The sequence below is a fragment of the Malaclemys terrapin genome, chromosome 9 (genome assembly GCF_027887155.1).
Source record: "Malaclemys terrapin pileata isolate rMalTer1 chromosome 9, rMalTer1.hap1, whole genome shotgun sequence".
NCBI lineage: Eukaryota > Metazoa > Chordata > Testudines > Emydidae > Malaclemys > Malaclemys terrapin.
The window spans coordinates 48,233,637-48,250,794 of NC_071513.1; the positions used below are offsets into that span (position 1 = coordinate 48,233,637).

At 47.2% G+C, this 17,158-nt stretch overlaps 1 protein-coding gene across 2 annotated transcripts in view; it reads right to left on the reverse strand.

The window, feature by feature from the left end:
- Nucleotides 1-17,158, reverse strand: part of ZNF185 (zinc finger protein 185 with LIM domain) — a 120,593-nt gene that overhangs the window by 3,224 nt on the left and 100,211 nt on the right. For both annotated transcript variants that reach the window (XM_054040624.1, XM_054040625.1), the window contains exons 22-27: nt 13,413-13,511; nt 7,141-7,242; nt 5,682-5,744; nt 2,012-2,077; nt 1,146-1,248; nt 268-366 (exon numbers count right to left, since the gene is read on the reverse strand). In XM_054040624.1, the coding sequence (XP_053896599.1) occupies nt 268-366; nt 1,146-1,248; nt 2,012-2,077; nt 5,682-5,744; nt 7,141-7,242; nt 13,413-13,511 (532 nt within the window). The remainder of the gene's footprint in view (nt 1-267; nt 367-1,145; nt 1,249-2,011; nt 2,078-5,681; nt 5,745-7,140; nt 7,243-13,412; nt 13,512-17,158) is intronic.

Below are 17,158 nucleotides of genomic sequence, written 5' to 3' on the forward strand. Positions count from 1 at the left end.
AAGAATAACATAGCTGAAGTTCGAAGTACCTTAGTTCGAACTTACCTCGGTCCAGACGCGGCAGGCAGGCTCCCCCGTCGACTTCGCGTACTCCTCTCGCCGAGCTGGAGTACCGCAGTCGACGGCGAGCACTTCCGGGTTCGACTTATCTCAACCAGACAAGACGCGATAAGTCGAACCCAGAAGTTCGATTTGCTTGCCGCCGAACTACCGGGTAAGTGTAGATCTACCCCCAGTCATGCTAACCCTGGAAAAAGTGGCACTCACCTAGAAGAGCTTCTCATAGCACTGGTCACAGTGGACAATGTCACGATGAATGAATATTTTATCCAGGAGGTCTCCCATTGCCTTATGGCAAATCCCACACTGTGGAAATAAAAACAGGGAGTTGGATGGTTACCAGAGCCCTATTTAGAAGCATATATAGGAAGAGGATTGAGAAATTAGTGGCAATCTCTGTAATTTTTAAGTGAATTTAAAGCTGGTGAAAGGTGCTGGATTAATGGCCCTGAAGTCTAAAAACCTCTGCTTCTGTAAAGAACAGGTAAGCACAAGCCATATCACAGCAAGCTCCCCATATACACCTCATCACCTCAGTGTGCATCAACCTTGAGGAATGTATATCAACTTCAGGAAGAGAGGGAATGTCAGTCTCCATAACACATCCAAAACTCGGCTTCTCTGCTTGGAATGCTAATTGTGTAGTCGACTTTTTAATGCAGACAATAGTCAACTGTGAACTAAGGCTACTAGCTAAATTCACCTTACCCACTAGATAGCAACAAGTTTCAGTCACTATTGGATATGAAATAGTGATCTACTATTACAAACCCTCTGAGCCATCCGATGCCTGACAATCACTGTTTGTATGGTCAATTTGCTGTTTAATTTCACTGGATTATAAAATCAGTTCAATGAACATGATAACAAAGGGATCTTCTAGCTCAATAATTAGTTTATACAATGGCCCAAGATAATTTTTGTGGGCACTTCCAAAATCTGTGGCCACATGACTTCCTACTCCAAGATGGACCCAGATCTCTTTTAATTTGCTTTTAATCTGAAAGTCTGAACAAATATTGCCTTATGATCACTTTCCCAGCCACAAGTCCCCTCCAGTTCCATTACATAATAATGTCCCTTACCCTAAAGCAGTATTCATGGCAGTAAACGTTGAGATGTTCTATCATTATCTTAGGACAGTCTCGGATCTCATGGCCACAGTAAGTGCAGACACCTTCACATGACCTGTGGGGTTGGAGAGGAAAGGACTCGAATCACAACATCACCACACCTCAATAACACAAACAGTTCCTGTCTCTGAGTAGGAGCAAAGGCAATCTTAGATCTAACACCAGCACTACCATGCAGTACAAAAGTGGACATCTATCCATATGTCTTGGCCATGCCAAGAGCCGATACAGAAGCATCCGTGGTGTAGCAGGATTGCCAGAGTTCAAGGGCAAAGATTCCTATGTATTTACTCCAAAGCAGCATGGCAGCAGGAAGCACTGTTTTAATACCACCCCCAGTAACTATGGCTGATGCTCTTTAGTCTCCTTGGACAGTTCTAAGCTTCATTACCAGGAAGCCAAAGAAAAGGACATTATTTTACTGAACACTTACATATGATATAAAAGATCATATACAGTAAAGCCTTAAAGAATGTTTCTGTATAACAGGGATCGGCAACCTTTGGCACGCGGCTCGCCTGGGTAAGCACCCTGGCGGCCGGGCCGTTTGTTTACCTGCCGGGTTCGCAGGTTCAGCCGATCATGGCTTCCACTGGCTGTGGTTCACCGCTCAGCCCGCGCCGCTTCCCACAGCCCCCATTGGCCTGGAGCGGCGAACCGCGGCCAGTGGGAGCCGCAATCAGCCGAACCTGCGGACACGGCAGGTAAACAAACCGGCCCGCCAGGGTGCTTACCCTGGTGAGCCACGTGCCAAAGGTTGCCGATCCCTGCTGTATAACATCCCCTTGCAATCACCCCAGCGCAATGAATTTTCCTACCTCTGGGAGGTGCTGCTGTGCAGGTAGCTTGCTCTCTCTATGTCAGACAAATCAACCAAGCTGTCACTGGGGAAGAGAGGGAGGGAGGAATCATTACTTGATAGTCACATGTAGGAGCGGAACCATTAATCATCAGTGCAGAGCATCCAAAAATTCTAATTGGGTCACAGTTCTGCTGAGCAACTTACCAGGTGCCTCTTTATTGACAACAGTGTCATCCCTTGCCAATTAAATATCAATAGACATTTTCTTAAAAGTGAGTGCTGTGCTAGTGAAAGGCAGCAAAGTGTCATCACCACAGACTGAATTTTCCCTTTATGCTCAGGGCACATACTGCATGAGGAGCAGCAGAGCACAAGCTTTCCCTGCTCGGGCACCAATGTGCCTCACTCCCAACCCAAAGGGACCACTCTGATGGTGAGACAGGGTAGTTTAGGCTCTATGGCCCACCTAGTGCCTGGCCTCTCTGCTAAGTATGCTAACAAGGGTGCTAACCAAAGTATATGATTTTGTGACCTGGACGGAGATTATGTATGTGAAGTTGCACTCTATATAATGTTATGAAAATATGCTAATGTAACTGGAATATGCCTTATGCAAAAGATCTCTTGTAAGGTATCATTACAAAGCTTATAATCTACTGAGTGTGATCATCCTATTTGTATAAATGTACCACTCTTGTATCTGAAACTAGAAATATGAAATATAACTCTGAGGGCCTATTGTAATTTTGCAAAGTGTGGGCCATTAATGGTGGTTTGGAATCTTGATGACTCCCATTAACCAGGACAATTGACTGCAGATGGCTCTGTTTTACCTGTAAGTCTTTCTGTAAAGATGTCTGCTGGCAAGTGGAAAATGAAGTCTTACAGTGACATGTGATCATGTCACCTGAACTGGAATCCATCTCTAACCTAGTGCTTTTCCATTGAGAAGGGGGGCGGGGTGGGAACCCAGAGGGACAAAGGATTCCCACCTTATGCAAAAGATATATAAATGGGTGGAACAGAACAAAGGGGGCCATCATGAGAAATCCCCTAGCTACCACCTGAACTGGAACAAGGGCTGTACCAGGGGAAAGGATTGTGCCCAGACTAGGAAAGCATCCAGACTGTGAAAGAAATGTATTGAAACATCTTTCAGGATGAGATATTATCTGTACTCAGTTGTATTACTGTATTATGCTTAGATTTAGCAACAGAGGGTCCTGTGGCACCTTTAAGACTAACAGAAGTATTGGGAGCATAAGCTTTCGTGGGTAAGAACCTCACTTCTTCAGATGCAAGTAATGGAAATTTCCAGAGGCAGGTATAAATCAGTATGGAGATAACGAGGTTAGTTCAATCAGGGAGGGTGAGGTGCTCTGATAGCAGTTGAGGTGTGAACACCAAGGGAGGAGAAACTGCTTCTGTAGTTGGATAGCCATTCACAGTCTTTGTTTAATCCTGATCTGATGGTGTCAAATTTGCAAATGAACTGGAGCTAAGCAGTTTCTCTTTGGAGTCTGGTCCTGAAGTTTTTTTGCTGTAAGATGGCTACCTTTACATCTGCTATTGTATGGCCAGGGAGGTTGAAGTGTTCTCCTACAGGTTTTTGTATATTGCCATTCCTGATATCTGACTTGTGTCCATTTATCCTCTTGCGTAGTGACTGTCCAGTTTGGCCAATGTACATAGCAGAGGGGCATTGCTGGCACATGATGGCATATATAACATTGGTGGACATGCAGGTGAATGAGCCGGTGATGATGTAGCTGATCTGGTTAGGTCCTGTGATGGTGTTGCTGGTGTAGATATGTCTACAGTATGTATTAGATATGTCTACACCAGCAACACCATCATCTCCTCCCTTGGTGTTCACACCTCAACTGCTAGCAGAGCATCTCACCCTCCCTGATTGAACTAACCTCGTTATCTCCATACTGATTTATACCTGCCTCTGGAAATTTCCATTACTTGCATCTGAAGAAGTGAGGTTCTTACCCACGAAAGCTTATGCTCCCAATACTTCTGTTAGTCTTAAAGGTGCCACAGGACCCTCTGTTGCTTTTTACAGATTCAGACTAACATGGCTACCCCTCTGAGGCTTAGATTTGCATGTTTTATTTGATTTTGCTTGGTAATTCACTTTGTTCTGTCTGTTACTACTTGGAACCACTTAAATCCTACTTTCTGTATTTAATAAAATCACTTTTTACTTATTAATTAACCCAGAATGTGTGTTAATACCTGGGGGGAGGGGCAAACAGCTGTGCAGATCTCTCTATCAGTGTTATAGAGGGTGAACAATTTATGAGTTTACCCTGTATATGCATTATACAGGATAAAACGGATTTATTTGGGTTTAGACCCCACTGGGAGTTGTGCATCTGATGGTTAAAGAAAAGAACACTTCTGTTAGCTGCTTTCAGGTAAACCTGCAGCTGTGGGGCAAGTAATTCAGACCCTGGGTCTGTGTTGGAACAGACGGGTATGTCTGGCTCAACAAGACAGGGTGCTGGATTCCTGAGCTGCCAGGGCAGGAAAGCAGGGGCAGAAGTAGTCTTGGCACATCAGTTGGCAGTTCCCAAGGGGGTTTCTGTGATTCAATCCGTCACAATGTATACAGCAAAAGCTGTGTACAGGCTGGCTTACCCAGCTAGCTTGAATCCAACTAGGTGGATAACTGAAGAGAGCGCAGTGCGGGCTTCAGAATGGGCAAGCGTTAGCATCTGTGCCAAGCCCATGCTATACAGTCTGAAGCCCATGCTGTGCTGCCTTCACTGCTATTGTTACCTGCACTATTGTTACCTGGATTCAGCTTAGTTCAGACAGGCTAGCTTGTGCACAGCTTTTGTTGTGTAGATATATCATGAGACCAGTAACTATCTGGCATTGGCCACTGGACAGACTGGGGTGAAATTCTGGCTTCACTGAAGTCTGTGAAAAAACTCCCATTGATTGCAGTGCAGCCAGGATTTCACACAAGGCGTCCTATTAACATTTTAGGATATTATTAATATTGATTATAGTATAACTCCCAATACCTACCCAACGTGGTAGGCACTCCACAGACAAATAAAAGACACAATCCCTGCCCTAGTGAGCTTCATGTTTGTTTACTTTCTTGAAGACATTTGTGTTAGAAATACTGTGGGCACCCGAGTGAATGCTAATATGCCAAATATAAAAGCACATCTCTAAGTCACTGAGATCTGCTTTTGAGACCAGAATAGCTAGAAGCTGACAATGGTAACATTGCTGTGGCCAGCGGGTTATAAACTCTAGCACTGTACTGAGTGAGGATAAAAGCACAGCAAGCATGCATTTTAACAAGATGTTAATGTTTACCAGGTGAGCATAAATAGAAAGCAAAGAGAGCCAAATATCGCTCTCAATAACACTGGTGAGAATCTGGAATAACTTCACTGACTTTAAACAAAATTGAAAACACATTGTGAGTTTTGGCTTGAAAATAGATAATTTTCAATAAAAAATGGTCCTATTTTTGACAGAAAACCCACAACAAATCTGTTTTCACACCAAATCTAACCACTTTTGCAAATATGCAATGAAGCCCAACAGCATCAAACACTGAGGTTTTGGAATTTCAGTGCGACTGTTTCACTACCCTAACCCAACAGACTCAGTTCTGCATCTCCACTGTGGAGTGAGTCATGGATTGCTCATACCTGCTCTCGCGTGGAGATAACTCACGGCTGTTTACATACTCCTTCACAAAGAGGATCCCTTTGCTAGAGAAGGATGGAGACAGTAACAGAAACATTCACATCAGAGGAGTCAGGAACTAATGGAAGTGTGAGAGAGACAATGTGTGTGTGCGCACATGCGTGTGCATGGCAAGGGGGAAGGTGGGATGCAGGTGCTACTGGATTATCACTGAAATCTCAATTTACATTCAGTTTGGCTATTTCCAACAATCTCAGGATTTAATAGCCATTAGCTCTCTCTTGCTCTCTCTGTCCTTTAACATTAAAAACCTTAGTGATACTTAAGAATGATTGTCATTGCTAATTGATGGTTATCCTTTGTGCTGTTTTTCTTGCAGATCAGGAAACTGAACCTCCTTGCACTTGTCCCCCTCTCCCCACACACACTTTGTAATGCTCTCTTCAAAGTGATCTGCCCCTCCCCACCATGTGTCTGTACCTCTGTCACAGATCCTACACAAGACATCATTCCTGCCAGCACACTCCCAGAGCCTGTGAGAATGAGCTAATCAGAGGTCTAGTTCAAGTAACCCATCTTTCTCCATGGTTCATTTTCATGGCTGCCTTTGGGCTACAACTAATCCTTTCTTCTTATGTGATCAAATTAAGCTGTGTTCCAGCTAAGGAAAGAAAAGCAGAGCCTTTTTCTTTTGCATAGACTCTTCCAGAGCCAGCATCTCAGATGAGCACTCTCTGCTTGCATAGTGATATTATCATAAACAGTGTGGCACTATACCAGGGCACTCCAACACTAGCCAACAGACATTGGCATCTTAGCAGGAGCTTGAAAGCTGCAGATAATTTGCATTAAATGGACTGATTTCAGCTTTAAGGTGCAGCCTGTAGAGACTACATGTGCCAGCATGCAGTACCCTGGCTTGGCCAAGTTTATCCGACTAGGGCACTGTGGCCCTGCAGGCCAACCTTCTATAATAAAACTACGGGTACCTATATGCTACACTGGCCCCCTGCAGCTGTATTTTGGCCTTGCCTACACTATGCAATGCCTTTGCAGAATCACCCCTCCTCAAAAATGAGTCCAGTTTGACGGACTGGCCTGTGACCCAAATGGAATCAGAGCATTCCAATCCGGGGCTAAGTGAGCAGGGCAGGAAGGTTTGCAAGCTGCATCATTTTATTAGGTCATTCCATATTTCAGAGCTCAAAGTATTTATCAGCCACATGAAACAGAACAGGTGAAGTCTACTCAGTGGGCCAAATTCTAGCTTTATCTTCTATCTCTAAGGTGCCTGTCACCACATTATCTAATCACAGTGTATACTCATAGGGCTCCCATTTCACTGCAGTAAGAGCCATTCACATGCATCAAGGACAGGATTTGGCTCTCTGTGGGGATCTGTGCATGAGAAGAGAATTGCTCAGGATAACAAACACAGGGTAAGTCTTCTCCACTCTTTACCTTGCAGTGCTGGGGTTGGATTTGTATCCCACAGCTGATGGACTGTGGTACTGAGAGCTGGCAGTAGACATGGAGATCCTCTCACTTGAAGCTGAGGGAAACCTGGCAAGAGAGGGAAAAGGCTACAAACACCTGGAACCTGAATTGCAGCAGGTGTCAGGTCTGTATGCTAGGGGAGAATGGATAAGCAAGAACACAAGGACATTGTTTCAAAGGTGTGGGACAATATTAAGTCCCTCAGTTGCATGAAATAGCATCCTGATTCATATTTTGTCACAGGTAACATAGGCTCATGTCCCTTCCCACACCTGACACACACAACATCTTAGGGCATGGCTACACTTGCGAGTTAGAGCGCATTAAAGCAGCCCAGTGCGCTCTAACTCATGACGCGTCCACACTGGAAAGGCACGTAGAGCGCTCTGACTCCGCAGCTAGAGCACTCCTGGTATTCCACCTCGGCAATCATGTTGATGCGCCCCCGCTGGAGTGCCGTGGCACCAGTGTGGATGCCCTGGTCTGCTAATGCGCTCTGATCAGCCTCCAGAAGTGTCCCACAATGCCTGATCTAGCCACTCTGGTCACCAGTTTGAACTCTACTGCCCTGCCCTCAGGTGACCAACCGTCAGACCCACCCTTTAAATTCTCTGGGAATTTTGAAAATCCCCTTCCTGTTTGCTCAGCCAGGCGTGGAGTGCTCTCAGTGCATCTTTCCAGGTAACCATGCCTCCACGTGCCAGGCGATCCCCAGTATGGAGCAATGGCGATATGCTGGACCTCATCATTGTTTGGGGGGGAGGAAGCTGTCCAGTCCCAGCTGCACTCCAGACGTAGGAATTACGATATCTTCGGGCAGATATCAAGGGCCATGATGGAAAGGGGCCATGACTGGGACGCTCTGCAGTGCAGGGTTAAAGTGAAGGAGCTGCGGAATGCCTACCACAAAACCCGCGAGGCAAACAGCTGCTCCGGTGCTGCCCCGGCGACCTGCCGTTTTTACAAACAGCTGGACGCGATACCTGGGGGTGACCCCACCTCCACTCCAAGTACCACCATGGACACTTCAGAGCCCAGTCCAACAAAGCAGGAGGAGGAGGAGGAACAAAGCAGGAGGGAGGGTGCTGAAGAGGAGGAAGACACCCCGGTGTCCCTATATGCATGCAGCCAGGAGCTGTTCTCAAGCCAGGAGGAAGGTAGCCAGTCGTGGTTGCCAGTGCTTGGGGAAGGACAAACACCAGAGGAGGTTCCTGGTAAGTGGCTTTTATTTTGGGAAGGAAGCAGGCTCTTGGAGCGAGGAGGGTTAGGGCTGCATGCATGCCTAGATGCATAAGAGGGCATTGATGTGCTCTCTCACATCGCGGTAATCGGCCTCAGTGATCTCTTCAAAGGTGTCAGCCAGAACTTGGGCAATGCACTTGGGCAGGTTTCGTGGGAGAGCCACTGTGGTCCTTGTCCCAATCAGGCTAACATGTCCGCGCCACTGTGCCGTGAGGGGTGGGGGGACCACTGCTGCACACAGGCAAGCTGAATATGGGCCAGGGCGGAAGCCGCATTGTAGTAGAAGACCCTCCCTTGCTTCCTAGGTCACCCTCAGCAGCGAGATATCTTCCAGGATGAACTCCTGTGGAAAATGTGGGGACAGTGTTGAGTATAGGGGCCCCCTGCAGCTGTTGGCTCTCCCCAAGGCAGAGGACAATACAGCCATGAAAGAATCAGTCCCCCTTAACCCTGTGCTTACTCACCATTTTGGGGCTCCCGGGGGTTATGTGCACTCGCTTTGGGACGGGCAAATTATGCTATTGTGTAGACTGTGCTTGCTTTCCTTAGGTACGGGGGAATCATTGTTCTGTCTGGTGTGAACAATGCTGCCTCTGTTAAGTGTTGCATTTTGCCTTTACAGATGCAACCTTGAGATCTCAGTCATCCATGTTATCACTGGCTGAGAGGCTGCAAAGAATCAGGAAGAGGCCATGTAGAAGCAAAGAGCACATGCAGCAGTCCCTTAATGAAAATCAAAAAGTGCAGGAGTGGCGGGAGAGTGAAAGGAGGGTCCGCCAGCAGAATGAGGATCACCGTCACCAAAGCATGGAGCGGCTGATAAGCATCATGGAGCGCCAAGCGGACTCGATCCAGGTGCTCGTAGCCATGCAGGTGGAGCACTACGCGCCCGTCTGCGCCTCCAGCCCTTATCCCAAAACACTTTCCCTTGTGCCCCCATGTCACCTCCAACCCACTTTACCCAGCATCCCGGTTCTTATCTCCACCAGCTGCCTCCAACACCTGTAGCTTCACCACCCAGCCCTGAAAACTACGACCTTTACCCACTGCACTCAACCCCCATCATCATGCAGTATAGCCATCCTGAAGTGCAGCACTCATTGCACAGCACTCCAGACAGGACAGCTGAGTATGATAACAAGACATACGCAAATCTGTGATTGTACCGTTCCCGACCCCACCCCCTTGCCCTTTCTGTTTCCCAAGCAGTTGTGTTTCTTTTCAATAAATGGATTTTTTTGCTTTGAAAACATTCTTTATTATTGCATAAAGTAAAAGATACCTTAGCCCAGGAAAGAAACAGGCACTGCAAGTGAGTGTATCATACATAGCAAACACAGATTACTACTCATATTGGAACCACTGCACTTCACTCCCCTGCATTACACAGGAGACATTACTGGTGGCTTTCAGCCTCAAATTGCTCCCTCAAGGCATCCCTAACCCTTGCAGCCCCGCGCTGGGCCCCTCTAATAGCCCTGCTCTCTGGCTGTTCAAATTCAGCCTCCAGGTGTTGAACCTCCGAGTTTCATTCCTGAGTGAATCTTTCACCTTTCCCTTCACAACTGTTTTGGTGGGTACAGCACGCAGATATAACCGTGGCGATGCTGTTATCGGCCAGGTCCAGCTTCCCATACAGAGAGCTCCAGCGGCCCTTAAACGACCAAAAGCACACTCCACAGTCATTCTGCACCGACTCAGCCTGTCGTTGAACCGCTCCTTGCTGCTGTGAAGGCTCCCTGTGTAGGGTTTCATGAGCCACGGCATTAAAGGGTAAGCTGGGTCTCCAAGGATCGAAATGGGCATTTCGCCTTCCCGTACGGTGATCTTCTGGTCTGGAAAAAATGTCCCGGCTTGCAGCTTCCTGAATAGGCCAGTGTTCCGAAAGATGCATGCGTCATGCGTTAATGTCAATGAAATGCCCTCGGTGATCCACAAGCTCCTGGAGAACCATAGAGGAATAGCCCTTCTGATTAACATACTCGGAGGCTAGGTGGGCTAGTGCCAGAATTGGAATATGTGTCCCATCTATCACCCCTCCGCAGTTAGGGAAACCCATTTGTGCAAAGCCAGCCATAATGTCATGCACATTACCCAGAGTCATGGTTCTTCTGAGCAGGATGCGATTAATGGCCCTGCAAACTTGCATCAACACAATTCCAATGGTCGACTTCCCCACTCCAAACTGGTTAGCGACCGATTGGTAGCTGTCTGGAGTTGCCAGCTTCCAGATTGCAATAGCCACCCACTTCTCCACTGTCAGGGCAGCTCTCAATCTCTTGTCCTTGCGCCACAGGGTGGGGGCGAGCTCCTCACACATCCCAGACTTGCATGACGATGTGATCCCACCACTCAGTGCTTGTTTCCTGAACCCAAAAGTGCTGTTCCACGGTGGTGAGCGTGTCCATGAATGCCACGAGCAATCTTATGTCATATGCATTATTCGAGTCGATATCATCATTGAAGTCCTCACTTCACTTTGGATCTTAAGGAATAACTCAACTGCCAAATGTGATGTGCTGGCAAGACTCATCAGCATATTCCTCAGCAGGTCGGGCTCCATTCCTGCAGACCGAAAGGGAAGACAGAGCGCGCAGTACAAAAAATGTTGAAAGATGGCGCCAATTGTGGATGGAAGCAGAGGGATTGCCGGGATGCATCACGGGGGATTGGGACAGGACCCAGAATGCCCCGCCGCCCTCTTCCCACAAGCCATAGCGCCAGAATGGGATAGCTGCCCACAATGCACCGCTCCCAATGCTGCTGCAAGTGCCGCAAATGTGGACATGCCAGTGCGCTTGCAGCTGTCAGTGTGGACAAACTGCAGCCATTTCCCTACTGCGCTCTACGAAGGCTGGTTTAACTCAAAGCGCTCTACATTTGCAAATGTAGCCACGCCCTTAGAGAGAGGAGTAGCTTCTCAGAGGATTAATCCTGGGGCAGTCAACTAAGGGAGGGTCAACTAAGAACTTCAAAAGACCAAAGGTCATATAGAATCAAGTAGCTATCTCTGAGATGGGAGAGCCATGGCCAAGTGGACAACCAGCACAAAACACTGTACAACAGGAGAGGGAGGGGAACTACCTGGCCAGGTCCTTGGCCCAAATTTTTAGCCTTAGAAAAAGAATGCAGTGGGACTATAAGTTCCCATAGAGAGTAGAGTGGACCATGGTTGTTATGACGTTACCAGAAATAGCCATGCCTAGCAACCTGTATGAAACATAACTAATCTGCCTTAGAAGGATAAAGGGCAGAGTTGATCCTGCCTAGAGTCAAACCTTATGGCTCTAGGATATCTAGGAATTCCATGACTGATTTTCATACCTATATGAAGTACCTTCTGGGTGTAAACTACAGATCCGATACTCACAGCCTGCAGGGCATGCACCCTACAGAGTGTCATGCTGTGCTTGTATGGGCTTAAATTCTGGAAAGTACTGTAGAAAAATCCATACACTGAATGAACTGCCACCTTCAACAGGCCATTGGCAATTCTGGAGCCAATTTGACTGATCATTGGCTTTCTGGAGATAGTGTACTGTGCGTTTTGCACTGCTCATGGAAAGTCCACAAATGGAATGGCAAAGAATCTCCATCAAGCATCGTGTAGATGAGGACATATCACAGCCCCATCCTGTGTAGCATCTGCCGGTAACAATTAATCCAGATTAAAGATAGTCCTGTGCATCCCAGTGGCTACAAATGGTTCTTGTAATTGCAATCATTTTCCAGAGAGTGAGCGATCACATCACCTTCATGACATCTCTCTGCCTTGAACTGGAGGTTAAATATCTCAACTCTGCTTCTGGGCTCCCATCCCAAAGCAGCTGACTGCAGGCTTTTCACATGTCCATCACCAGCCCCATCCCTTCACCTTCTGGTGTTATACTCTGTGCTGTCCATGTAAAATGGCATGCTGTGACTTCCTGTGACATAGTTACAATGCTGTCTCTAGAATGGGAGTAGTGTCTGTTTGTGGCAGGGTGTACCTGCCCTGCACTGGCCTGCAGAGATTAACTGCGCATTGCAGGCCGAGGAGGCCACACCTCTCTGCCTCAGCAGGCTGCTGAAGGGGAAGGACATAGATTGCAGGCTCTCTCTCTCTGGAGCTGCTATTTGCCCTGACCACAGAGCCAAGGCGCATCATGCCCCAGATGGATTCCAGGCTGCCTGCAGAATCCAAAGAAGGAACTGGGCAATCAGCAGCTGCACTGGCTGAGGACCCCAGAGATCATGGGGAACTGTAGACCAACACCAAGGAAGACAGGATAGGAAACAGCTCAGGGGACTTAGACATTGCTCTGGTTGGAGAACCAGGGAACAGGTCAGCATGTTTCGGGGGGATCCCCACTGACTCAGTGGCAAGCACACTCGCCACTGCCAGAGCCCTGGGTTGGGACTCGGAGAAGCAGGGAGGACCCGAGTCCCCCTATCCCAAGCGCCATACACCCCTAGAAGGCACTCCACTTCTGTAACAGGCCAATAGGCCAACACAGCCACACAGAGGTGGGCTACTCTATTGACTCCAGCCATTGGGCCACACAGACCCATGAGGAAGGGTACCTTTATTGACTCCAGCCACTAGGATGCACTACCTCGTGTTATAGTCAGGGTCACCAGCATAGGACCTAACTGGCTGCGGTACATCCTTTCCCTTTCTTTGGACCAGATGGGACCTAACACCCCATGACAGGGGGTACCTACACTGTTATAAAGAATCAATACAGCCTCAGAGAATGAATATTAATGTGTGATGAAGAATCCACAAACATTCTGAATACTCATTATACTTCCTCATCCCCATGTCCCCAAAACTGAAATTGAAATCCCCAAAACACATTGATTTAAAACACAATCCAGCTAATGGCAATGCCCATGACTGCTGCCAGGGGTTCAATAGGGACAGGCCCACTATGCTCAAGGTATTGAATGAACCAAGTGATAGCACTCTATTTGGCCTCGCAAATAAGGGTTTCATCCTGCTGGCTCCTTACCTTTGCATATTGGGGTCGAATTCATTGTGCCCTCTGGCTCTAGGACTCTCGTATCTGGTGTCCCTGGGGCTGCTTCTCCCTTCATAACCTGGGACTGTTCTGTTAAGGAAGCAAGAAAGCCCAGTAATAGCTCTAGGACATGACATGTAGCAATTCAGGTATCGGGTCAATTCCAAATATTTTGGCTCAATGGAGATATTTTAATGTAGCTCCCTTTCTGCCCTTCCCTGCTTCACACACCTGAGTTCTGCAATGCAGCAAAGGTCCGAAGGCCATGTAACCAGTTCCTGCAAGAGCTAACACTAATGCTTGATTACTAAGTTGAGGCTTCTCTTGCATAGCTGCCTGGAAATTGACCTGTCTTGAACTCCGCTGGATCTCCTGGCGCTCACAACAAATATCACTGCACCATCTGCAATTCCCAACTGCTGACTTGGGGGGTGACAAGCTGACTATGGGCTTGGCAACCTATGCATGTCAAGCAGTCCATGTATTGACAGAGTATGTATTTCTCCAGCATAGATCTGACTTTAAACTGCAAGAAAAACTCTATTTTTCAGACAACACAACATTCCATAGTTCTATTTCTTACCATATAAGTGCTTTGGGACACAGACTGTGTCTGTGTTTGTTCAGCACCTATATTAATAACAGCACCACATAGTTCTTACATAACACTTCCCTCCAGTAGATCTAAAAGCACTTGACAAAGGAGATCAGTATCATCTCCATTCTACAGATGTGGAAACTGAGGCACAGAGTGGTGAGCTGACTTGTCCAAGCTCACCCAGCAGGCCAGCAGCTGAGCCAGAAATAGAAACCCAGGTCTCCAGAGTCCCAGTCCACTGCTCTAGGCACTAGGCTGCACTGCCTCCTAGGCACCCTGATCCTGATTGGGTCCTCTTGGTATAACTTGGTATATAAGTCTAACTATTAAATTATGATAAAAAATTAATGGTGAATTAAAGAATGAAGGAAGGTGAGACTAAGGCCGTAGAGAAATGAATAGCTCTCTGGCCTCTACATGTGATGCCCTTGCTCTGTGCACGGTGACATATTCCCTCTGAGTCCCAGTGGTGTAAAGCAGATCAGCAATGCAGCACTGCTCTAAAACACAGCAAACTGACCTCCTGGCATCGCACTCTGCCAGAGTGGTGAGGAGAGACCACAATCTGGGGATATCTCATGCATTTTGTTGTTGGTATTTATTTATTTATAATACAAAAATGCCTATGGGTTACAACTAAGACCAAGGCCCCTTGTGCTAGACTCTGTGCAATCATAGCAAGAGACAGTATTGGCCCTAAAGAGTTTATAGTCCAAAGAGACAAGACAGACATGGGTGGGAGAAATGAAGTATTATTATGCCCATTTTATAGATCAGGCGCTGAGGCACAGAGAGAGGAGATGATTTGCCCAAGGACACATAAACATAATGAGATAAAGCCATGAATCATAGGGCTAGAAGGGACTGCAAGGGTCATCTAGTCTAACCCCCTGCCAAGATGAACGAAAGGTCAGGCTGGCCACCTAGGAGGAGAACCTCACCTTCTCTTCTTTTGCTGAGGAGCTGGAGATCAGAGACTCTTATTGGCTAAGGGCACAGCTACATTCCCAGAAAACACCCGAGCACTACAGAGTAGGGCATGCCAAAGCTAGGAATTGAACCAGGAACCTTTAAACCTTCAGTCCAACGCTCATCTAATGGAGCTACTTCGGCAACTAAATGAGCCCACATCTCCCAAATCCCAGTCCAATGTCTGACCCTTGCTGCATTCTGTAACACTACTCCATGTTACTGCTGCCAATCGGTACAAAACAGGCTCCCATAGCCTGTTCTTCGATTACAGACCACAGTCTACATGATGCCTGGGCCTGGGCATAAGACTCAACTTTGCTTTCAGATCCCTAGCCACACAGTAGCTTACTCTAAGTATCTCAATGGTCTTTCAATGACCATTCCCAACTCCCTTACCTTCTGGTATTGTATACTTGGTTGTCCAGCTATGATGGGATCCTCTGACTGAGTTCTGACATGCTGGTGTTGTATTGTTGGCGGTTCAGATATGAAGGCACAGTGGATATGAAGCTGGATATGAGTCAACAGTGTGCTCTTGTTGCCAAGAAGGCTAACGGCATTTTGGGCTGTATAAGTAGGGGCATTGCCAGCAGATCGAGGAACGTGATCGTTCCCCTTTATTCGACATTGGTGAGGCCTCATCTGGAATACTGTGTCCAGTTTTGGTCCCCACACTACAAGAAGGATGTGGAAAAATTGGAAAGAGTCCAGCGGAGGGCAACAAAAATGATTAGGGGTCTGGAGCACATGACTTATGAGGAGAGGCTGAGAGAACTGGGATTGTTTAGTCTCCAGAAGAGAAGAATGAGGGGGGATTTGATAGCAGCCTTCAACTACCTGAAGGGGGGTTCCAAAGAGGATGGAGCTCGGCTGTTCTCAGTGGTGGCAGATGACAGAACAAGGAGCAATGGTCTCAAGTTGCAGTGGGGGAGGTCCAGGTTGGATATCAGGAAAAACTATTTCACTAGGAGGGTGGTGAAACACTGGAATGCGTTACCTAGGGAGGTGGTGGAGTCTCCTTCCTTGGAGGTTTTTAAGGCCCGGCTTGACAAAGCCCTGGCTGGGATGATTTAGCTGGGAATTGGTCCTGCTTTGAGCAGGGGGTTGGACTAGATGACCTCTTGAGGTCCCTTCCAACTCTGATATTCTATGATTCTATGATTCTATGCATCACATGACAGGTCTCTATCATGCTGAAAGTACTCTGTCTAGAGTGGGAGTTGGAACTGTTAAATATTAGTGTCACTGCAGCCTGTAAAGTCCCTCAGAGAATGAATTTATTTGCTATGCTTAGCTTTGCAACAGTTAACCCATAAAGAGTCATAGTCTACATTTACTCCCACAATTGTAGAGATGAACTTCCCAACACAGTACGTGGATGCAAAATTCAGTAGTGCTATTAGTGATGCTCTGATTAACCTGGTGCCAAGGAATTAAACACGATCAAGCACATTCCGGGAGTAAAATCCTTGCTCTCTTTTCATTATTAATAGATGTATACAATCATACAGAGGGAGTTTTGCCATTGACACTAGTGGAGTCAGGATTTCATCGAGGGTATGTATCAATTCATGGAAACAACAGGGGATGAGGAGCCAAGATCCATCCAAGACAACAAGCAAGGCGTTGATCCCACCGACTCCTTACTTTTCTGAGTTCAGGTCAGGCTCCTTGTGCCTCCTGGCTTGAGGACTCTCCTGACTCGTCTCTCTGCTGCTCGAAGTTCTCTCTTTGTAATCTGGAGCAATTCTGGTAAAGCAGGAAAATGCCTATGAATGTCTTCAGCACTTGTATCTGAACCGGTCAGGGATCAGCTCAGTGCACTGAGAAAAAGGGGTCAAACCAGGTTATTTAAAGAGTGGTAAGTAGCTGCTGTGGCAAAGCACCTTTTTGGCCTCACCAGCCTGCACTATTTTTAGCCTTGGTGAGAAGGACTTGGGGTAAAACAGTCCCTCTTGGTTGCACAGGGGCAGTCCGTCCTTCTCTCAGCCAGTGTTATGGGCTTGTTTTTCTGTCTACGTGGTTGGACTGCTTGGGTCGGCAAACAGTGCACCCTCGACAGGCCATCAGCATTGCCATGCTTGATTCCAGACCTATGATGTACTCTGAAGTGTAAAGGTTGTAGCAACAGGAACCACCTTGTTACTCTTTTCAGAGTAGCAGCCGT